The sequence below is a fragment of the Schistocerca piceifrons genome, chromosome 4 (genome assembly GCF_021461385.2).
Source record: "Schistocerca piceifrons isolate TAMUIC-IGC-003096 chromosome 4, iqSchPice1.1, whole genome shotgun sequence".
NCBI lineage: Eukaryota > Metazoa > Arthropoda > Insecta > Orthoptera > Acrididae > Schistocerca > Schistocerca piceifrons.
Genome location: NC_060141.1, coordinates 63,793,293 through 63,817,744, shown reverse-complemented (window position 1 = coordinate 63,817,744; position 24,452 = coordinate 63,793,293). Strand labels below are relative to the sequence as shown.

The window sequence follows — 24,452 nt, the reverse complement described above, 5'->3', positions numbered from 1 at the left end:
TTTACATTTATCATTAGAGTTCCTAAAAAAAATGTTAAGCTCAGAATTTCAAAAACTTAGAATAGTGAGAAAGAAAGAGGCTACCATCAATGAGAACAAACTATTTACAAAATGTAATCCAAAATTGTACAAAACATACATCTGTATACACCTAGGCTTATTTACCCTTATAAAGACTGGATAAATACTCACCAAAAAATATTCAGGTGTTGTACTTTTGTCTATCAGATCTGGATAGAAAATGTTGAATTTGTATCCTTGAACTATCTTTGGAGGAGGATTATCCATATCATAATGTGTCTGATTGTATTTATTCCACTCAAATCCAGTGTGAACCCTGAAAACATAACAGTTTTGTCAAATGTACTGTAACGTACCACTGTAGACATGACAAGCAGTGAAGTATTCACATTTACCTGTTGAAGTATCTGGGTTTTCTTGGTCGATACTTGTCAGACCACAAGTAGACCTGACTGTCCAACGCACTTTCCACAGAGAACTCAGCTTCATCTGCTGTCATTCCTTTCCTTGCTTCCCGCTGCAATGCCTGCTCCTCCGCAGTTATAACATTCTAAGGGAAAAGAATCCACTCTTGAAACTATGACTAAACTTCAACAGTATTACACATGGATTTTACATGAAAGGGTAAAGGTTTTATATTGAACTAGCTTTTTACCCACAACTTCACCCCTGTACTTGTGTGTGTGTGTGTGTGTGTGTGTGTGTGTGTGTGTGTGTGCGCGCGCTGCACACTCCCCTCTTCCCATGTCTCTCTCTGCCTGTCTCCTCCTCCCCCCCCCTCTCTGTCCGTCCCCTCCTCCCCCCTCCTTGTCCATCCCCTCCTCCCCCCTCTCTAACCAACTCTCCCTTCTCCTCCCTCTCTCTGTCCATGTCTACCTCCCCCTCTCCTTCACCACTTCATATCTCAGCACATTTTCACTGCTAGCCTCACCCTATTTAGAGGTGCTGCTTACCCCCATAGTACCTCTTTTCAGGCAATATGTGGTATGCATTCCAAGTTTGGTTGAAACTGATATAGTGGTTTAGGAGGAGTTGCAGAACATACACACATACTTCCGTTTTTAAAACACATATGTGCTTCCAATTTATATACAACTACATGTAGGCCCTTTATGTGCTTATATGCGTCTGTAGTTACAACTGGGAAATTGTACAATATGTTAACTTCTTTATTCAGAACATCTTAACTGTAACTGAATTTGTTTGCATATTCATGACACAAGGAGTTACAGTGTGTATAAGGTATACATCCATTTTATCACAATTTTCCAAGTACTTTCTACTAGAGATAACCAAATAGATAGCACTCAACACTTTTGTCCATTAAAACTACATAAATGACCTAAAAACTAACTGTATTAATTAAATCAGAAAGCAATATTTATTATAGATAATTTAAGTAATTTCAGATAGAAAGCAACTAAAATTGACAATATTATGAAAATGATAGACTGCTACTCAGCATATAGTGGAGATACTGAGTTGCAGATAGATAAAACAAAACACTGTCAAACAAGTAAGCTTTCAGCTAAGAGGCCTTCTTCTAACACACACACACACACACACACACACACACACACACACACACACACATGGCCACTGTCCCTGGCTGCCGAGACCAGACAGCGAGTAGCTACACGTGATAGTGTAAGCTGTCTGGGTGGTGGGGTAAAGGGAGGCTGGGGCATGGGGGGGGAGGGGGGAGGGGGGGGGGAGGAATAGCATGGTAGGGGTTGGCAATGGTGAAGTGCTGCTTGTGGGAGCAGACGGGGATTAGTTAGAGAGAGAGTAGGGCAGCTAGATGCAGTCAGTAGGACAGATGGAAGGTGGGGGGAGGGGAGTGGGGGTAAGAAAAGAGAAGTAAAAGGACAGCAAGTGCATTGCTCAAGTAAAGGGCTGTGTAGTGCTGCAGTGGGAACAGGGAAGGAGATAGGTGGATTAAGGACAATTAATAACAAACGTTGGGGCCATGAGGGTCACAGGAACGTAGGATATATTGCAGTGAGAGTTCCCATCTACGCAATTCAGAACAGCTGGTGTCGGTAGGAAGAATCCTGATCACATAGGCTGTGAAGCAGTCATTAAAATGAAGAACAGTGTGTCAGTCAGCGTGCCCAGCAGCTGAGTGGTCCAGCTTTTCTTGGACGCAGTTTTCTGGTGGCCATTCATGCAGACAGAAAGCTTGCTGGTTGTCATGCCCACATAGAATTTAGTACAGTGGTTGCAGCTTAGCTCGTGTAGTACAGTGGTTGCAACTTAGCTTGTAGGTCACATGACTGGTTTCACATGTAGCCCTCCCTTTGATGGGATAGGTGATGGTGGGAGGACTTATGGGACAGGTCTTGCATCTAGGTCTATTACAGGGAAATGAGCGACAGGCAAGGGGTTGGCAGCAGGGGTTGTGTAGGGCTGGACGAGGATATTGTGCAGGTACAGTGGGCTTCAGAATGCCACAGTGGTAGGGGTAGGAAGGAGAGTGGGTAGGATATTCCTTATTTCAGGGCACTATAAGAGATGAGAGGTTGTTGAAACTTTGGTGGAGAATGTGATTTAGTTGCTCCTGTCCTGGGTGGTACTGAGCCATGAGGGGAACGCTCCTCTGTGGCCAGATGGTAGGGCACTGGGAGGTGTGTGCTGACTGGAGAGATAAGGTGTGGGAGATCTGTTTCTGCTGCTATGCTCAGTGTAAGTGTAAGGGTAAGGTCAAGGTAAAATTTATCAACCAGGACAAGAGATGGCATTGATATTAAATAATTTGTTTTTGGTCATATTGAACAATAATGTAAATCAAGTGAAATTTTGATCAGCTGTTAGCTTTTGTTCATATGGCTTTATAAAGCAGTCAAGTTGTGTGTGTTTTGTTCAAATGAATAAACTGAAATACTGTACTGTCATAAAATATATGTTTCAGACAGTTTTACATCAACAGATTTTCATCAAAACATGGTAAAGGATTTTAAGAACATGGTCAGTACATTTTACATGAAGGATTTACTACTTATGTTTCATGCAAAACTTATAACATAAATGGAGTTGCGCTCAAACAAGGACGAGAGTGGCATACAACAATCAGCATTGTAGTTGTAAAGTATCATAGCTGTGCTGGGAAGGAACTAGACCTCCAAGTATTAACAGAAAGCACTGAGGCAGAAATTGTATAGGAATTGAAAGGTGACTAAAGCCAGAGATAAGGTGAGCTGAAGTTTTTATCAAGGACATAATGGTATACATAAAGGATAGATTAAATTCAGTTAGTGATAGCATACTTGTTGCTCTTAGAAGCAGTGTATCTTGTAGTGATATTTCAGGAGACAGCTGCTACAAGATAATATGAGTTGAGGTTATATTTGATGAGAAGAATAAACGAATAATTGGTTCCTTATATTGATCCATGACTCAGATGATGAAGTTCCTGAAGTGTTCATGGAAAATCTGAATCCAGTTTGATTAGGTTACTGACTCATACAATTATGGAGAGAAGTGACTTCTATCTACCCTCGATTTGTTGCTGAAAATACATTTTTAAAGTCAGTGGTAGGCACAAAGCATCATCCGATATTATACTAAATGCATTCTCCAAAAATTGTTTTCACCAATTAGGTCATGACCACACAAAGTATGAATCATTGTGATAACATAATAGACCTCTTGGCAAAGAATAACCTGAGCAAAAGAGAGTATCACAAGGGATAGGTATTAGTGATCACACGGTTGGGACTGAATACCATAACATCCAAAATCCACCAAAAATAAAAACATAATATACCTCTTTAAAAAGAAGCATGTAAAAATTTGCTTGACAGCTTCCTAAGGGAAAGTCCTCTATTCCCCCCAAACTTACTACGTACACACAGAGCTGAAGTGGCTTAACTTCAAGAGAAGCAGTATTGAAGGTAACTGAGAGATTCATATCAATTAAATTAATAACAGACAGAATATATCGCGATTAAAACACAAAACTGGAAAGGACACTGTTGCAGAAGCAACAGAAAAAAAGCGTACCAGGTTTAAAACAACGTACAATCTACACGATTGCTGACGATTTACAAAAGCTCAAAATTTAGAGCAGAATTCAATGCGAGACGCTTTTCATAGTTGCCACAATGAAACTGTCTCAAAATCTGGCAAAAAATCCAAAGAGATTCTGGTCATATATAAAGTATACCAGTGGCAAAACACAATCAATACCATCACTGCACAACAGCAATGGTAAAGTTACCAATGACAGCACTCCTAGAAGAAAGGATATTGAGGAGACATGGCTTAGCCACAGCCTGGGAGATGTTTCCAGAATGAGAATTTCACTCTGTAGTGGAGTGTGGTCGAGCACCTGCACGTGAAAGACAAAGGTCCCGAGTTCAAGTCTCGGTCTGGCACACAGTTTTAACCTTCCAGGAAGTTCCATGTAAGTTCACACTCCACTGCTGTGTGAAATTCTCATTTTATATACATCTGTTCACTCAATGAAAGAACCATACATAAGGACTGGAAAGTTGCACAGGTCACACAAATACTCAAGGCAAGAGTTAAGTAACCCCTTGAATTATAGACTGTATCACTGATATCACTTTGCAGTAAGATTGTGTACACATACTTTGTTTGAACAATATGAAATGCCTCAAAGAAAATGATCTATTGACACGCAGCACAGATTCAGAAAATTAACTTGTGAAAAAAAATTGGTCCATTCCCAGGAAGTAACGGTTGCTATTGACAGAGAATCTCAAGATGATTTCATATTTTTAGATTTCCAGAAGGTTTTTGACTCCGTTCTTCACAAGTGGCTTCTAATCAAATTGCATGGCTGTGGCATATTGTCTCAGTTATACAATCGCATTTGTGATTTCCTGTCAGAAATGACACAGTTTGTAGTTGAAATAAAGCACGAACCCTTGAAAGGAGTGTGCATTAGCAGTGTGTTGTCATCCGTGAGAGTGCACCATGAAAGAACAGTACTGTGAACTTCCGACAGAGTCTGCTACAGGCGAGTGCCGCACTATGCTCACACTCAGTTATCATGTTATTACTGCTTGCATACATTTGCTTTATCTTATTGTCGACTCACGACTCCATAGAGTGCTGTGTGCACAATGACCATATACGTGTAATTAGAAGGAAGGTATTGTAATTGTCAACTGTCGAAGCTGCATTGGTAAAGTACCGGAACTTCAAGCGCTGATAGAAAGCACCGAAGCTGAAATCGTTATAGGTACAGAAAGCTGGCTTAAGCCAGAGATAAATTCTGCCGAAATTTTTACAAAGGTACAGACGGTGTTTAGAAAGGATAGATTGCATGCAACCGGTGGTGGAGTGTTCATCGCTGTTAGTAGTAGTTTATCCTGTAGTGAAGTAGAAGTGGATAGTTCCTGTGAATTATTATGGGTGGAGGTTACACTAAACAACCGAACTAGGTTAATAATTGGCTCCTTTTACCGACCTCCCGACTCAGCAGCATTAGTGGCAGAACAACTGAGAGAAAATTTGGAATACATTTCACATAAATTTTCTCAGCATGTTATAGTCTTAGGTGGAGATTTCAATTTACCAGATATAGACTGGGACACTCAGATGTTTAGGACGGGTGGTAGGGACAGAGCATCGAGTGACATTATACTGAGTGCACTATCCGAAAATTACCTCGAGCAATTAAACAGAGAACCGACTCGTGGAGATAACATATTGGACCTACTGATAACAAACAGACCCGAACTTTTCGAATCTGTATGTACAGAACAGGGAATCAGTGATCATAAGGCCGTTGCAGCATCCCTGAATATGGAAGTTAATAGGAATAAAAAAAAAAGGGAGGAAGGTTTATCTGTTTAGCAAGAGTAATAGAAGGCAGATTTCAGACTACCTAACAGATCAAAACGAAAATTTCTGTTCCGACACTGACAATGTTGAGTGTTTATGGAAAAAGTTCAAGGCAATCGTAAAATGCGTTTTAGACAGGTACATGCCGAGTAAAACTGTGAGGGACGGGAAAAACCCACCGTGGTACAACAACAATGTTAGGAAACTACTGCGAAAGCAAAGAGAGCTCCACTCCAAGTTTAAACGCAGCCAAAACCTCTCAGACAAACAGAAGCTAAACGATGTCAAAGTTAGCGTAAGGAGGGCTATGCGTGAAGCGTTCATTGAATTCGAAAGTAAAATTCTATGTACCGACTTGACAGAAAATCCTAGGAAGTTCTGGTCGTACGTTAAATCAGTAAGTGGCTCGAAACAGCATATCCAGACACTACGGGATGATGATGGCATTGAAACAGAGGATGACACGCGTAAAGCTGAAATACTAAACACCTTTTTCCAAAGCTGTTTCACAGAGGAAGACCGCACTGCAGTTCCTTCTCTAAATCCTCGCACAAACGAAAAAATGGCTGACATCGAAATAAGTGTCCAAGGAATAGAAAAGCAACTGGAATCACTCAATAGAGGAAAGTCCACTGGACCTGACGGGATACCAATTCGATTCTACACAGAGTACGCGAAAGAACTTGCCCCCCTTCTAACAGCCGTGTACCGCAAGTCTCTAGAGGAACGGAGGGTTCCAAATGATTGGAAAAGAGCACAGATAGTCCCAGTCTTCAAGAAGGGTCGTCGAGCAGATGCGCAAAACTATAGACCTATATCTCTTACGTCGATCTCTTGTAGAATTTTTGAACATGTTTTTTGCTCGCGTATCATGTCATTTCTGGAAACCCAGAATCTACTATGTAGGCATCAACATGGATTCCGGAAACAGCGATCGTGTGAGACCCAACTCGCCTTATTTGTTCATGAGACCCAGAAAATATTAGATACAGGCTCCCAGGTAGATGCTATTTTTCTTGACTTCCGGAAGGCGTTCGATACAGTTCCGCACTGTCGCCTGATAAACAAAGTAAGAGCCTACGGAATATCAGACCAGCTGTGTGGCTGGATTGAAGTTTTTAGCAAACAGAACACAACATGTTGTTATCAATGGAGAGACGTCTACAGACGTTAAAGTAACCTCTGGCGTGCCACAGGGGAGTGTTATGGGACCATTGCTTTTCACAATATATATAAATGACTTAGTAGATAGTGTCGGAAGTTCCATGCGGCTTTTCGCGGATGATGCTGTAGTATACAGAGAAGTTGCTGCATTAGAAAATTGTAGCGAAATACAGGAAGATCTGCAGCGGATAGGCACTTGGTGCAGGGAGTGGCAACTGACCCTTAACATAGACAAATGTAATGTATTGCGAATACATAGAAAGAAGGATCCTTTATTGTATGATTATATGATAGCGGAACAAACACTGGTAGCAGTTACTTCTGTAAAATATCTGGGAGTATGCGTACGGAACGATTTGAAGTGGAATGATCATATAAAACTAATTGTTGGTAAGGCGGGTACCAGGTTGAGATTCATTGGGAGAGTGCTTAGAAAATGTAGTCCATCAACAAAGGAGGTGGCTTACAAAACACTCGTTCGACCTATACTTGAGTATTGCTCATCAGTGTGGGATCCGTACCAGGTCGGGTTGACGGAGGAGATAGAAAAGATCCAAAGAAGAGCGGCGCGTTTCGTCACTGGGTTATTTGGTAACCATGATAGCGTTACGGAGATGTTTAATAAACTCAAGTGGCAGACTCTGCAAGAGAGGCGCTCTGCATCGCGGTGTAGCTTGCTCGCCAGGTTTCGAGAGGGTGCGTTTCTGGATGAGGTATCGAATATATTGCTTCCCCCTACTTATACTTCCCGAGGAGATCACGAATGTAAAATTAGAGAGATTAGAGCGCGCACGGAGGCTTTCAGACAGTCGTTCTTCCCGCGAACCATACGCGACTGGAACAGGAAAGGGAGGTAATGACAGTGGCACGTAAAGTGCCCTCCGCCACACACCGTTGGGTGGCTTGCGGAGTATCAATGTAGATGTAGATGTAGATGTCAGCGTTAGCCATAATATTGATGGTTTATTGACAGCAAAATCGATTTTCAATCACATAGTGATCATCTTCAGTGCTGTGCTGTACAAATTAAACTCATAGGCACTGGAGTCAAGTTATTATCAGCAACCAAAGCTATGAAACGATCACAATGAGTTACTGTGATCGTGTTAGCAACAATGCATCCCACAATGGGCTGGGGACGACGTTAACTGATAAATATTCTGATGACTCCGAGTAGCCTATTGCATACATGTCGAAGACGCTTAATTCAGTTCTGACTGGATATGCACAAATAGAGAAGCTCTCGCCATTGTTTAAGAAGTTTCATGTTTTCCTGTATGGTGTAAAATTCCATCTCATCATGAATCACAAGCTGTTAGTTTCGCTGTTTAACCTCTCAGTGTTGTTGCCAGACAAAGCAGCGCATCGCCTTCGACATTGGGCGCTGTTCCTCTCTCAGTACAACAAAAAGATTCACTTCCGCCCCAAGGCTGAACATGTGACTGCTGACATACTCTCCCATATTCCAGCTGGTCTGGATCCAGTTTTTGAGTGGAAGGAGTTACTCTGTTTCCACATTGATGGATGCGCTCAACAAACTCAATGGTTTTCCAATCACTAGCGCTCAGGCTACATGGGCTAGTGCTACCGATCCAAATTTAAGGAAAGTGATACATTGCGTACAACGTTGTTGGCCTCAGGTGCCTCCATCACAGGCATCTGACCCCCTCCGTAACTACTGTGTCTTTTGGCATGGTTTCTCTGCCACTGATGGTGTTCTACTCCTTGATACAGACTATTCAGCTCCTTGCACAGTGGCTCCCTTGGCTCTCTGTTTGGAGATCCTGCAACTGCTGCATGCTGGTCACTGCGGGGCGTCACCGTCAACTTTACTCATTTGGTTACAGTATGTTCTCAATGGACATCACAGCAAGCTCCCCCCCCCCCCCCCCCCGGCAATGTTGTCTCCATGGTCGCAACCTTCGCAAGCCTTGGACCGTCTCCATATCGATTTTTCTGGCCCTTTTCTTACTGCATACTGCATAATAATAACTGATGCATTCTCTCGGTTCCCATATATTGTTTGTTGCCCATCACCTTCACCCTCTGCCACCGTGTCAGCCCTGTCAAAAATTTTTCCCATCATAGGACTTCCGGCAACATCTGTTTCCGATAACAGTCCTCAGTCTGTGTTACAGGAGTTTTCCTCCTCCTGTAACGCCCGTGGGATTCACTGCATTTTCTCCCTGTCCTTCCACCCACAGAGGCTGAAAGGATGGTTAAAACATTCAAAATGCAAATGAAAAACTACATGACTCAATCCCTGTCCAACACTGTCTTGGATCAATTTCTGCATTCCTATCAGTTCACACACTTCAGCGACAACAGCCCTGCTGAACTGCTCCACAGGCATCATCTCTGGATGCTCCTGCATCTCCTGCAGCCTGGCCAGGGACGCCAACCCTTGCAGCCACCATCCTGATTCCGAGCCGGGGCGACTGCCTGGGCATGCGGGTTTGGTCATCGCCCAACACGGATTCCTGCTGTCATCTCCCAATGACACGGCTGCCATTTGTGCGATGTCCATACGGAGGGGGGCCTCTGTGCCCACCATTATGACCAGTTCCGCCTGTGGATGGACAACCGGACAGCCCCGGCTGGGATGCCAACATTGCCACACCAGTCTGCGTCACTCGACAGGTAACTTGATGTGGCTGGATTCCTGGCACGACATATGAGGGGTCCCCTGTCACCGGTGAATGAACTTGGTACAGCTTCTCCAATATCGCTACCAGTTCCAATGCAGCCGCCGTCCACACCGGAGCCATCTTCTCTGCCTCAGCAGCCAACTGTGAGGCACCAGCACCACCAGGCCCTGGCCGGATGTGGACATGGATCTCATGCCAACATACACATCTTACTGTATGAGTTGACACAAGAAGGTGGACTGCAATGCTGTCCGCACCCCAAGTACTTCCGACCATATACGCCAGTATCCACACGTCATCTCAGTCAGAGCCTTGTGGAGGAAGATGCCATGGACATCTTGGGAACCCAAGCTATTCCTCAAGGAAATAGGAATGAATTAATGCATGTGCACTTGAAAGCCGCGCACATTAACAGTGTGTCATCCACGAAAGTGCACTGTAAAAGAGCAATACTGTGAACTTCCAACAGAGCCCACCACGGGCAAGTGCCTACTTAATCCCTGCCACATTATGCCCACACTCAATTATCATGTTACTACTGCTTGCATACACCTGCCTTATCTCATTGTGTTCAGCTGTATGTTATGGTGATTGGCATACATGCTACAGTCTAATAAAGTTGCACTAACATTCTTGGTTGTGGTGTGTGTCAAAGTTACAACAGTAGTAACTAATCGGAAGTCATTAAGTGAGACAGAAGTGATATCTGGTGTTCCCCAAGGAAGTGTTATAGGCTCTGTGCCGTTTCTAATCTATATAGATGATTTGGGAGATAATGTGACTGTTTGCAGATGATGCTGTCATATAATGCCTAGTAAATTTATCAGAAGACCAATAAGGATTACAAAATGATTTACAAACATACCTGTATGATGCAAAAAGTGGCAACTGACCCTGAACAATATAAGTGTAAAGTAGTAAAATAATCCATTAAATTTCGGTTACACAATAGATAATACAAATTTAAAGGTAAAAAATCAACTAAATACCTAGATTACAATTACAGACAACTTAAATTGGAATCATCCCACAGAAAAAGTTATGGAGAAGCCAAATCAAAGTCTGTTTTTTTACTGACAGAACACTTAAAGCCAGTCCAACAAATCTACTAAAGACATCGCCTACACTATCTCTGTTCATCCTCTGCTACAGTACTGCTGCACAATATGAGATCTTTACCAGATAGGATCGATGGAGGACATTGAGAAAGTTCAAAGAAGGGCAGATTGTTTTGTATTACCATGTAAAAAAAGGGAGAGAACAGCACGATACGTGATTTGTGGCGACATTAATTAAAACAAGGCATTTTTGGCTGTGGCAAGATCTTTTTACAAAATTTAAATCATCATCTTTATCATCTGAATACAAAAACCTACACAGTGGGAAATGACCATTGTCATAAAATAGGAGAAATCAGAGCTCAAACCGAAATATTTAGGTGCTCATTTTTCCTGTATGCTATTCATGAGAGGAACAGTTGAGAAATAGTCTGAAAGCACTTGGATGTGAACTGCAAAACAGTGACATAGATGATGTAAATGTAGAGTAAGAGGAAGTCACTGAGCTGACATAAGGCACAATGGATTACATCTATTTGGAAATATTACAGACATTGTTTCCTGGGACACAAAAGTATTTTTAATATTGAATACACTGCAAAGGATGAAGCAACAACGGGTGAATTTATGTTAATGTTCCTGATCAATTACACAGAAAAATAAACCTTAAAGTATCATAATTTTCACACATCAATACACAGTAGAAAGTCTGCAACAGCGCCTAAGATGAACATTCTGCAAGAAAAAACATGTTTCAGAAATGAAATTCACAGTCTCTGTTCACAACCAGTTTCAAAAACATAAGCAAAAGAATGGAAAAAGGTCATTTATATATAAGGTATCTAGTAATGCAAATCATATGAGACAAATAGTTAAGTACAGATGAATAAAATTTGAAGGTTTGTCTGAATATTTCAGTGTTTTACTTGGCATGGCCCCACTGAGGGTAGTATATTCTTGCTTTTCTCTGACGTGCTGGAACATGCAGCCAGTCATTAAGGAATTTGCATTTCAGCTTGGAATCTGAGTAATGACACAACAACTTGGGAGTTGTGGTGATACTTACTCATCATTTTAAAAGATATAAATGCTACAGGTGAATAATTAAATCTTCTCCACCCCCCTTTCTCTATAGCTCTCCACCTTCTCCACAGTCGCTTTTCTCTCTTTGTCTGCCACACTTCCATATCATAAAGTTAATTTCTCTCTGTCTTTCTCTCAGACTTTAGTTCTAGTTATGTCAGAAAGAAAAAAAACTCATGGCACACAGGTGTGTATACAGATTTCTTTAACTTGTGTTTTAAGGTGCTATATAAGGGTTATCAGTCTTTCAGTATGAATGCCACAGAAATACCATGTACAATGGCAACAACCCACATTCAAACACTTATTATCCAGATGGTCTGAACTAATCACTCATACTTTTAATTCTGAAGGGAGGAAGATTAAGGTTTAAAATCCTGATGACTACAGGATCATTAAGAGATAAAGCACCAACTCAGATTGGAGAAGGGTAGCAAAAGAAATTGGTCATGTCCTTTTCAAAGAAATCAGTGGCATCTCCCTTAAGAAATTTAGGGAAATGATGGAAAATCCAAATTTGAATGGCCACAAGGGAATTAGAACTATCATCATTAAGAATATGAGTACAATGTCTTAAGCATTGCACTAATTCATGTGGACTTATTTCTGAATTCTGGAGAAGTGAACCATCCCTTCAACAGATACTCTACTCCTGCCATCTTCTTACATTATATTATTTTACTACTCCTTTTGTTGAGGTTTTCCACAGTTCTCTTTCTTCCCTTTTCTATTTGCTTTGTTCTTATATTTTTCTTTCAGTTACAGTCTATCTCTGAAATATTTTTATTTGTCAGTATATCAATTTTTTACTAGTGAAGTTTTCCCTTCTTTTCTATCAGCCTGCCTCTCATTTTCACTTGGATAATGTATAATTCTTTTCAGCCTTTAACTATTACACCCAATCAACTGATTGGGGAAAAGGAACAATTCCAATATGACTTCTTTTTACATCAGTTTGTCCTTGTGAACAAAACACACATGACTACTTTAAATACTGCTCACACTTGATATACATTACTGTGTAAACTGTACCAAGATAAAAAAAAGATATGGCAGTACAAAGACCTTGTTGGACCATAAGTAGTTTAAAGAGTAAAAGTAACAACTCACTGAATGGTTTTGAAGTGCTGAGTTTTCAGTACGCACACATACAACACAGATAACTTTGCTAGCTTTTAGGTGAAACCTCCTTCACAAATTGAGTACACACACACACACACACACACACACACACACACACACACGCGCACACACACACACACACACACACACACACACACACACACACACACTTCCGCCTCTCCTCCAGATGTAGTCAGCCAGGACAAAGCTAGCTGCAGATTTTGTGTGTGTGTGTGTGTGTGTGTGTGTGTGTGTGTGTGTGTGTGTATACACTCTACACCTGAAGAAAGATTCACCTGAAAGCTAGCAAAGTTCTCGGTGTTACATATGTGCCTACTGAAAACTCAGCACCTCAACTACTTAGTGAGTTGTTACCTCTACCACTTAAATAAACAAAATTTCAGTTGTCTAAACATCATCTCTATGCCAGGGTGAGAACAAGTCTCCTTTCTCTTTCTATAAATTTACAGGTGCGATGACTTCAATGGTTCAGATATCCAGCTGACTATTACAAATTGATGATTAATAATGTGAGGGCCTGTAAAATGTTTTAGGCAACCTGCTCTTCTGGCAAAGACTAAAAATGCAAAGAACTAAGATATCCTTTCTATGTATTAATTGCAGAAGATTGCTGTAGTAAGGATTTGGTGACAGAAAACTACCGAGAATGAGATAAATGTAACAGAGATGACACTTGTGCTGCGCTTTGGAAAACACCCAATGCTGTATCAGCTGCTACCTGTTTAGAAATTACTGTCACTCCAGTGAAGTCCCTGTGCCAGAGATAGAAATTGTTCATAGACATATGATAAAAAATAAGTGAAACTGTACTGCATTGCTATTATGTTAACAAGTTCAGAGCTCTACAACTAAATTGTGGTTTCTATTGTAGCCCTGTGTTTGAGCAGTCTCTGTCCTGCATTAATTAATGATAATTTTGAGAAATAAGGAAATAGGAATGGAAAGTTGGAGAATGATCAGCTGAAAGAAGTGAAGGTTGTATAGGAAAAGGAATTATGTTTTGTACAGCTATCGGCATGTGAACAACACGTAACCATATATTATGTTCTTACTTTTATAACTCAGTAACATATTTTGATTCTCACCTCTATTCTACTTCCTGTGCCTTGTACTTGCATTCTTGCAAACATTAATCGTTGCAAGTCATCTTCCTCAGTTGTTACAAGTGTTCCAGGGTCGAGCTGGGACTGGCTCAGATACTGCGGACTGTACCCTCCTGATTCGTAATCAGCAAAACTCTCCGAAAGCATTGCACAAGCTGCTTGTTCTGAAGCTTCCTTTGCTCTAAAACACATAAGTAAAATAATGAATATAACATAAGGTATTCATGTAACTGAATATATATTTTAATGTTATTAATGTTTACAATTATTTAATAAAAACACAAAAACATTTATACATTTGTTTAATGGTCTGCATCTCGAACAGCAAATATATTCAAATTCCTATTATAAAATAGAATGTGACAATACTGCTGTAATTTTAATGCCATTCAGTGAGGTGTTGTGGTTATCATCACAGCCTGGTGTGCTACAGATCACCACATCAAACTGACCCATTATTTATTACTTTGTGTCTACCACTTCTGGAAGATGATTGAAATATCTTTTCAAGCATCCATCAGTGTTCTCCAGAGATGCTGGTCAAGACAAAATGAAATGGCTGAAAGGTTTCGTCTGAGTCTCACGTATAACAGGTGGGATGACATGACGCATTTGGCAAAAGTTTACTCTTACTTGGATGGCACAGCCCAGCAGTGGTTCAAGATCAATGAATAGTGTGATAGCTGGGACAAATTCCGAGTCAAACTAAACAAAACATTTGATGATGATCAGCAGCAAGTCTGTCTAGCTGAGGTACAACTGAAGAAACCTCATGGAGAAATAACACAGTTGTGCATACAGAATGTTTTGCCCCTATAACACATCATGAATCCCAACATGACAGAAGTAGACAAAATCTCCACTTGATGAAAGGAGTCACAGAAGACATGTACCGAGCTCATCTGGTAAAGGATATCACAGCATAGGAGCTCATCAACTGGCACCAGAGGATTGAGGAAATAAAACAGAACAGAGCTGGACAAAGAGGTATAACTGACTTCTGAATGTGATCCCCAGGGCAGCTGTTCTTCTGAACACCATGACCTCACTTCTCTTGTATTCCAGATGGTATGAGAAGAGATACAACAGTGTATTGCACTCAGAAATGTTGGGCCGAGTACACAAGAAGTAGCAGCCTTGAATGTCAACCCAATATGTCACAAAGTAGTAGAGATTGTTGAGAAAGAGGTGTATCAGTCTTTAGCATCAATCTCTATTATCAGTTGAATGCGCCATGAAGAATGGACTCGGACAACTTGGACTTCTGCTGCAACCATCAAACCAAACACAAGAACAACCATCTCCTTCACCAAGTAAGTCTCCCCACTAAAAAAAAGACATTTCAAAGACTGAGGACAACACACCATTCTGTTTTCACTGTGGGTGTCCTGGATACGTTGTGCACTACTGTAGAGGAAGAAGACGAGTGTTTGACAACTATTGTGCCACAACACATCTACCATGACAACAGTCCTATTCGAGCCATTCATGTGCCACTGACTACAATCATCCCGTGATCTGAAGTTCATGGCTATATCCTAGGTGAGGTCACTCCACAACATGCTGTAACCATTCCCCATCCCTGCACAGAGGTGCCACCTGCTCGTCTAGCTGCCAAATTCTGTAAACCTAAACTAGGTGACCATCAGTGGAGATGAGGCTGCCAAAGATGAAAATCCTCCACAGACAACAATTACCGAGAGGGCAGGTAATTTCATGAATGGCCACACAGTCCGAGAGCAAGACAACTCGGGGACTTATTTTTCTGTAATGTCGAATTCTTATCATTACCAGCTAAAGAAGACTATGTTCCATGATACTAAAGCGATGGTGCTGATGGTTGCAAATGGGAAATATGCCCAACCAACAGGAACATGTATTGCAAGAATAAACATCAATGAAAGAACACAGCACTACAAATTTGTTGTTTTAACAGACTGTAGCCACATCGTTATTCTCGTATGGGACTGGTTGGAGGCATCACAAGTGTTGTAGATTGTAATAAATCAGGGTTCCAGATCGGCAAAGCCATTCCAACAAACACACATAACAAAAATTGCTGTGGGATGTTGTTTGCCTCTGAAGACATTGTTATCCTACCATGATAAACAAGAATTCCAGCTGTCAAGCAATATGCACAGTTAAACTGTGAATCATTTGTTGGCTGCAAATAGCTCCTCAGGCTCACAAAGACAATCTACATGCCAGAAATGATCGTAAGCACTGTAAGGAGTCAGAGAACTTTTGGATCACTAATAGTCATGGGCTGCCACAACTCATCCCTAAAGGTATATGTGTAGAGACAGACGAACCAGAATAGAAAGGCCAACTGATGAAGAATTGTTCTCAGCTACCATTACAGACAATGTTGGGGAGCAAGCTACTATCAAACTGCCAATAGGATTTGGCCTGACTAAGGAACAACATACAGGGTGTATACGTGGACAAGGGAAAAAAATTACCGGATTTCCCGGTTAAAAATACACTTTCTCCCGGATGAAAATACACTGTTTCCGTGTTAAGTGACAGTATACTCTTCCTCGGCATTGTAAAAGTCATCAATCCTTTGAATGTTTATGGTTTTATATACCGATGTAGAATTTCCTGGCACTTTAGAAAACGAAACTTAGGGGGAAAAACACATTTTGAAAGACCTTTGATGTGCAGCAAAATGTACGCTGCATATTTTTGTATTACGAAGGTATAAATTTGAATTCCACCAAATAACGCATGTCACTTTCGGAAGCATTGAAATTGCGATGTGCTTTTGTAAGCGTCATAGCTCATTCACATGATCTTGCCAGCTGATGGCAGCAATAGGACACGTGATGTAGTCAGCCAATAGCAAGATCACTCTTAATTAGCGCGAATACACAAATAAGAAAAGTTAATGGCTTAAATTAATATACATAGCATTCACATATAATATTGGTCTCGAATATTAATAAGTTGGAAGAGAAGCTAAGCGTCCACATATAATGTTGATATTTTTTGCGCGTGTTGCACTTTAAGATACATACACAAATGTGCCAGTAAAATTTTTAATAACGACGCAAATGTCTCATCGTCCTCAAAGAGTTGATTTTTAAATGAGAATAAAATGCTTTGTGATTTAAGAAATTCATCGTACATTCTCACACATAATTCATCTTGCGTAACAGGAAATCTGCTTTGAATGTAACGCTTTTCAAACCACCATTCGCAATATTTTCCCGCGACCTATTAGAGATATGTTTGTTTCAGCAGTTGCAAGAAAGCGCCAGATAACTGGCGTCACCACGCTTGCGCAGCTATGATGATGCAGGAAGCCCATATGTTCGTAGGTGTAAAACATTAAAAGATCTTACATTATGTCATAAAAGAAACAAGACATCAAAGGATAGTTCAAGAGCGCCGGGATTTCGCGAACCATACTAAAGTGCATAATTTGGCTTAAAATGCACATCCGTAGGTAAATTTTCTTGGAGTACCAGTACTCATGTTTGGTTCTTTATTATAGCATAATGCCATACGTGCACTTGACATGCAGCGAACAGTTGAAACTAGCCAATAGTGTGAAATTAAACACTTTGTTTCAAATAAATTGACTGCCTCACTGGAAAGGATTAATAAAAGCCAAATCTCTTTAGCAAACCAACAAAAATAACTTCATAGTTCTGTAAGGCGATTAATGCTTGACTGTCAAAGGTGGAAATAAAATATGAAATTATTAACATATTTTAGCAGGCCGTAATTATGCGAACGTATTTTAATTCATTTGATAGCTCCCGGCCACAAAAATCTGTTTTGTTATCAATTAACGTGAACGAAGAGGAAACAACAAAATCGCTGAACGGAAACACAGGTCACGTGGAGACGACCCACCTCCCTACCACAACTCTGACTGCTCTGTGCGTCAGCCCCGGATCTACGATATTACGGAACCGGGGCAATATTAAGTAGTGGGGCCCAGCCACACTTCCGTAACCAGAAGCGGGAGTAGGTACTACTCATACGCGACTCAACTGCACATGCGCAAGAGCCCGCCCGCATCTGCTCAAACGAATCTAATTTAAACAGTTGTCACGTCACGCTCATCAGAGGCAATTTGTTATAAAGCATTGCATAGTGTTCCTAAAGCCTGTGACACACTTTGCTGTTGGCAGATGCTTGTATGAGCACTGTTTTCTTGTTGTATACGGCGCATTTCCTTTGCAACTTAAGTTTTTTTTCTTTTTTTTTTTTTTTCCTCCCGTTCATGTTTTGTTGCTGCAGTAGCAGGATACAGTAATATCTTTTGTTACAGTATTGGTTCTTACCAGTCAAAATCACAAAAATTTAACTGAAAACTAAAAGAATGAAAAATTCCCGAAATTCTAAACAATTCCTGGGTTTTTCCCAGTTTTCTCCCAGATGAAAAAATTCCCGGGTTTTTCCCGGATCTCCTGGTTGTCCCGGGTCATATACAGCCTGAACATAGGTTAGTCATAAGAAAAAAATTACGAAAAGGATAGCCTCAGCTGCACCTTATAGGAGGAGCAATTTGGTATGTTGGAGTCTGGGATGGGAAGAAGGGTGAAGGATAGCAGGGTAGGGGTGGGGGAATGGGAGTACTGCTTGTGGGAGCATGCAGGGATGTGGTGGGGATGGGGTAGGGCTGCTAGATGCAGCCAACAGGTTTGGAGGGAGTGGAGGGCAGATTGTGGCTACTTTGGGTCACGCTGTTTATAGGAAGCTCACCCACACTGATTCGTATCTACAGGCTGATACTTTTCACCATCCAGCTCAGAGTGAAACGGTACTTCATTTCTTGGTTCACAGGGCCCATGTAATCTCAGACCCTGATAGTCTTATCAGCAGAATTAGAACATCTTGAGGTCACCTTTTGTCACAATGGTTATGGTGAATGATACACCAGATGGGCATTGCACTATTGATGAACCGTGCGCCGGGCGAGTGATGATGATGATGACAATGAAGTGATACCAAAGTCTTTGCCTTTCTGCCTTATGTAGGAAGTATTTCCAACAGGATTGGTCATAATGTGGGGAAATATGATGTGACATGCTTTTCAACTATCATCTAAGGTTAGGGTCTTTTCACGATTAGAAAGGATGATCTTGGTTTGCATAACGTGGGTCTCTACCCTATTCCTTGTAGTTGTGGCACTTTGTATATTGGCCACACCATCTAGACTGTGGACCAGTGCACTGAGCTTAAGCGTCACACGTGCTTAGAACAGCTAAGCAAAACTGTTATTGCAGACTCTTGCTTTGGCACCGGTCAACCTATGGAATATAACAACATGGAGGCTCTGCCATGCACCCCAAGCTACTGGGACAGTGTTATTAACAAAACCATAGAAACAAAATTAGAAAGTGACATTATAAATAGAGCTGGAGGTTTTTGCTTAAATTCTGTGTGGAATCCTGCTCTCTCCTACAGCAAAAAAGTGGAGGGACAGAGTTTATGCTACCTCACTTGTTGGTTATTAATTTGCACTATTAATAAACAGGATTCGGAAGATCCGAAGGTATCGACCTTCCACCATGTTATCCTTAGCTGACAGGCATCACTGGTTGCGGGTATGGAGGGGTATGTGGTCGGCACCTGCTCTCCCGGCCGTCAACAGCTTTTGTGACTGGAACCACTACTTCTCAATTGAGTATCTCCTCAACTGGCCCGATGAGGGCTGAGTGCACCCCACTTGCCCACAGCACTTGGCAGACCTGGACAATTACCCATTCAAGTGCTAGCCAAGCCTGACAGCGCTTAACTTCAGTGACCTGACGGGAACTGGTGTTGCCACTGCAGCACAGCCGTTGGCACTGATAACTTCTAAGATCGGTCATCTTTGGTTGGGTGGTGGTGCTAGTGTTTACACTGTGTGTGTGTGTGTGTGTGTGTGTGTGTGTATGTGTGTATGTGTGTGTGTGTGTGTGTGTGTGTGTGTGTGTGTGTGGAGGGGGCAGGTGTGCGTGTGCTGCTCTTGTGTATGTTTACAGAAATGCTCTGCATACTGAGATTGAAAATTCCCTTCCACTTGGCAGGGTGTGCATCTGTCAAAATATCAGCTGTTGCCAAGGATGTCACCTAGCTGCATTCCTGTAAGTTTCACGAACATTGTATACACTTGGAGAAACACAGTTCTCTTGACTGTTCTTGCAGTATGTTGGAGTTTTAAATGTGCTTTCAGTTCTATGTTTTCTATTGATGACCTAGCTTTTGGATATGGGCTCGAGTGTTGTTACGACATGGCAGTATGATGGTGGTGACAAGTGCTTTGTGTACCACTTGAGTCATATGAAAGCATCTTCATGACAACCATCCTTCACTATAAAGGCAAGAACTAGCTCTCCATAACAAACCATCTCCATTCACCCATATTTACTGTTAGATAATTTATAATACCACTTTTTCCTCTAGTTACTTTTGTCTCTTATTTAGTGATGTATTTCCATTTATGTTTTGGCTTACTTCTTTCTCTTTTTGCTCTATCAACACTCACTGGAGAGTCAGTTGCTTTCACATTATTACATATTTTGAAAGTGTAATCACTACTCTAAACAGTACACTGCCCTTTGCAATTCTGCATACTGTATGCGTTGTGTGCGTCTCTTCATCTAATGTAGTGTCCTGTTAGCAGGATTTGCAATCTTTTTGCTGATCTCAACAGAAGTCTGGTTCCAATAGTTTAAGGCTCATTGTGGCAATTTTTCATGCTGACATGAGCTCTACTACAGCTGCAACATTTCAGGTAGTTACTGTGCTATCAGTATCAATACAGTTATTGTCCGTTTTTGTAAGCTGGTGTTATTACTATCCATAGAAACATTAAAAAGTGAGATAAATAATTAAAACCTACTACACATTATGGCAGCATACTTCAGAACGTAATAGAGTCAAAAGTTTGCATCTTAACGAGGATTTACTGAAAATTATAAATTCCAGCACAGCACAAAATCATGTCTGTCCACAAAGATATTTCTAAATAGCCCAGGCAAATAGGATGTTCTTTTCATAGAGTTATAAATGCATGAATTTATGTCCAGAGTTAATGTAGTTTATGGTACATGGCAGTGGAAGGGGAGGATGAGAGGAATAATTTAAGAAGAATTGGGGAGGAGGAGGAGGAGGAGAGGGATGAGGAGGGGGAGGGGGAGAGGGAGGGGAGGGAGGGATGGAGAGGAGGTAGAGCGGGACAGGGAGGGAGGGAGGGAGGGAGGGAGGGAGGGAGGGAGGAGGAAGGAAGTAGAGCGAGTGGGGGAGGAGAGGGGGAGGGTGGAAGGGGGAGAGAGGGGGAGGGTGGAAGGGGGAGAGAGGGGGAGGGTGGAAGGGGGTGAGGGTGGAAGGGGGAGGGGGAGAGAGGGGGAGGGTGGAAGGGGGTGAGGGTGGAAGGGGGAGGGGGAAAGGGGGAGGGGGAGAGAAAGGGAGGGACAGAGAGATGGAAGGTAGGAGGGAGAGAGACTAAAAACATGAGAGGAGTCAAAACCTAATTGAAGACATTTGAAGGTGTGTGCAAGAGGTGCTGTACAGTTTACTGGCATATAGTGAAGACTCTGAACAAGAGGCTAGCTGTAATTTTTTTGTGTGAAGATTTCTTGTGGTGAACAGCAATATGTCAAAGTATTTTAAAAATGAACACAAAGAGTCTCGATGCAAAAATATTTATTTTGTGGTAACCACTTTCAGTTAGCTTTTGACCATCCTAAGACCTCGTACTGAAATATGAACATAGAATGGATTTAGAGAGATGTCTGAAAATAGTAGTGCCTTACAAAATATTTCAAAATAACAAATATTATATGAAAATATTATACCCTTGATGGTAGGCAGTGATAACACATGCTCTGTTCACCTCCACTACCTTCCACCATACGTATAATTTCTTCTTTTATTATTTGTTACATATGATGTATTTCACACGTCACTACTATTTTCACACATACGTCTAAATCCATTCTATGTTCATATTTCAGTACGAGGTCTGAAGATGGTCATAAACTGATTGAAACTGATTACTGCAAAAAAAAATAATTTTTTTTTCAAAACTGTTTGTTTGTGTTCCGTTTTAAAAGAGGATATCTGCCATATTTTACCATTGTCTATAAAGAGGATTTAGTGGGAAAGAAGAAATTAAATAGTTATGATGTTTCTGTTGATGATGATTATAGCACACACAGATAAAAAGGAAAATTACACATCACATATAGCTTGACAGCTTTCTCTCTCAGCTCAGTTCATACACACACAAGAGATGACTGTTCAACTAGTCTTTATTTCAGATCCACAGACTGTATCTGATTAATTAGATCTAAAATGCCCTCATGAATGATGAACAAAAGGAATTCTAAATCATCCTACTTTATGATGGAAAAAAGTGGAGGCCACTCCCCCCCCGCCCCAGCAAATCCCATTCCCTGGAGAGAAGGGGGGAAAAAAAAAAAAAAAATCTTCAAAACTTGAATTCACATTATGTCCCACCATACAGACAGTGATATCAGTTTTTATAATGATAGAATGTATACGAGATACTGACTAATAGTTAGTGTATCCAGAACCATTTGTCATGGAATCTCAAACCTATATCACCATACGTCACAAAATTAAGTCGAGTCTCCTTCACTTCAGCTCAGATCCTATGTGTGCTCTTGTGTAGTAAATATTTTCATAAATATGGATGTCATCATTGCAGGCATTTGTAAATGCACATACCCATCATCTACTTCCTCATCACTGGCTTGAGAGTCTTGTGCACTGTTGACATCACTGTGGCTGTGGCCATCTGTCCCAGGTTCCTCCTTGATCGTCACTGATCCCTGTGTATCATCTTCTGTAGATGCACCTGCGGCAACACCTTGTTCAGCTTTTAGTACTTCGAGTTTGCGTCGCAGATTCTCCTGATGTCTGTCACGTAACCTTGCTCTTGCCATATGTGCTGAAAGTACAGCATACTTTAATACCTCCATGAATGCAAATGAATTAATTAGAAACTTAGGTTTCTATTCCTTTCGACAGCAAAATTTTATGTTTAAAAACATGAAATATATCTGCAATAATGATCACTGTCAGGAAAAAGATTTTTTTCTTTTTCGTAATTTCTAGAACAGTTTGGACTTTAGTCACTCAATAAGAATATAATAAGAAGCCAAACACATGGACATTCTTTGAGTGCCAATTAATTTAACCTCCATCAATGTGTATGCTGCTCAAGCTTGTGGGGAAGTACTGCTAAAGAATACTTATGAAGATAACTCCTGTCAGCATATTATTCTGGAAGTAAGAATTAAAGTGCTCTTAATGGCTTCTTTCAAAAAACAAAGGACAGTATTAAATAATTTTTCTTTATATTTTCTTGCCATTATTTCATGCTATGTCATTACATTAGTTCCATAAAACAATGCTGTCTTAAATCTAAACCAGTTGGTCATTTTATCATACGAAGCTAAAATCATAGTTTCAAGTACATGATGGCTTGTCACTACAAATGTTTTATCTGTCCTATAGATTTTCCCATTCAGAGTAATTGAATGTAAAGAAAATACCAATTTACAGGAAAAGATGTGTTAGTAGCCATAGATTCATTAGAAAGGTATCTGCTTTAACACAGGCATCTACAGAAATTTATCCAAGAGTGGGCAAAATTACATATTTGAAATGTTTATTTAACTGATTCAGTGTAGTTCAGAAGGTGCTGTGCACAATGAATTAAAGCTGACAGGGAATATACCAAATATAGGAGTGGCAGTTATCTACTCAATGTTTTTTTTATTTTATTAAGGTAAGTACTTTGATACTTAGACAGTAAGTATATTTGATTATTGCCAATATGATTATTCCCGTCACATTTTTTAATTAATGATCTGAAATTACATCCTCAATTATATACGTGTAGTACAAAAGCGAGTTTGAATATACGCCTAGAAAATATTCCAGGGCTTAGCTGGTACAGTGTGTGTGTGTGTGTGTGTGTGTGTGTGTGTGTGTGTGTACACACTCAAGTTCGGTACAAAATTTTTTGCAAAAGCCAGCAAGTTTTCAATCTCTATTGTGTGTGCCTGTTGACAGATCAACACTTCTGCTACTCGGTGATTGGTCTACTTTACTCTTAAATTATTTACATTCTGCCTGAACTTTCCTTACTATAAATATTCAGAAAATATATTTTTATTCATATATCAATAATGTTTTGTAGCCATGGAATGCAAAAAATTTGAAATAGGAAAATAAGAAAAATATTCAGAATGACTGAGAAAATTGTCTTGGCTATCAACAAAAGCAATCAGCAAAAAATACCTTTGGTTAATACTCCTCAGAGTGGTGGAAGAGGACATAAAGTGCAAAACACTTATTCAACATTGTCCTTATTTGTAATGCTTCCTTTACTTACAAAGCTTCACAACTAATCATTTTAATCAATGTATTGTGTTATTTTCATC

At 40.7% G+C, this 24,452-nt stretch overlaps 1 protein-coding gene across 1 annotated transcript in view; it reads right to left on the bottom strand.

Annotated features, from left to right (window-relative positions):
* Positions 1 to 24,452, bottom strand: part of LOC124794906 (cactin) — a 177,036-nt gene that overhangs the window by 5,140 nt on the left and 147,444 nt on the right. Inside the window, exons 8-11 of the mRNA XM_047258608.1 lie at positions 22,729 to 22,951; positions 14,017 to 14,215; positions 417 to 571; positions 193 to 337 (exon numbers count right to left, since the gene is read on the bottom strand). Coding sequence (XP_047114564.1) covers positions 193 to 337; positions 417 to 571; positions 14,017 to 14,215; positions 22,729 to 22,951 — 722 coding nt within the window. The remainder of the gene's footprint in view (positions 1 to 192; positions 338 to 416; positions 572 to 14,016; positions 14,216 to 22,728; positions 22,952 to 24,452) is intronic.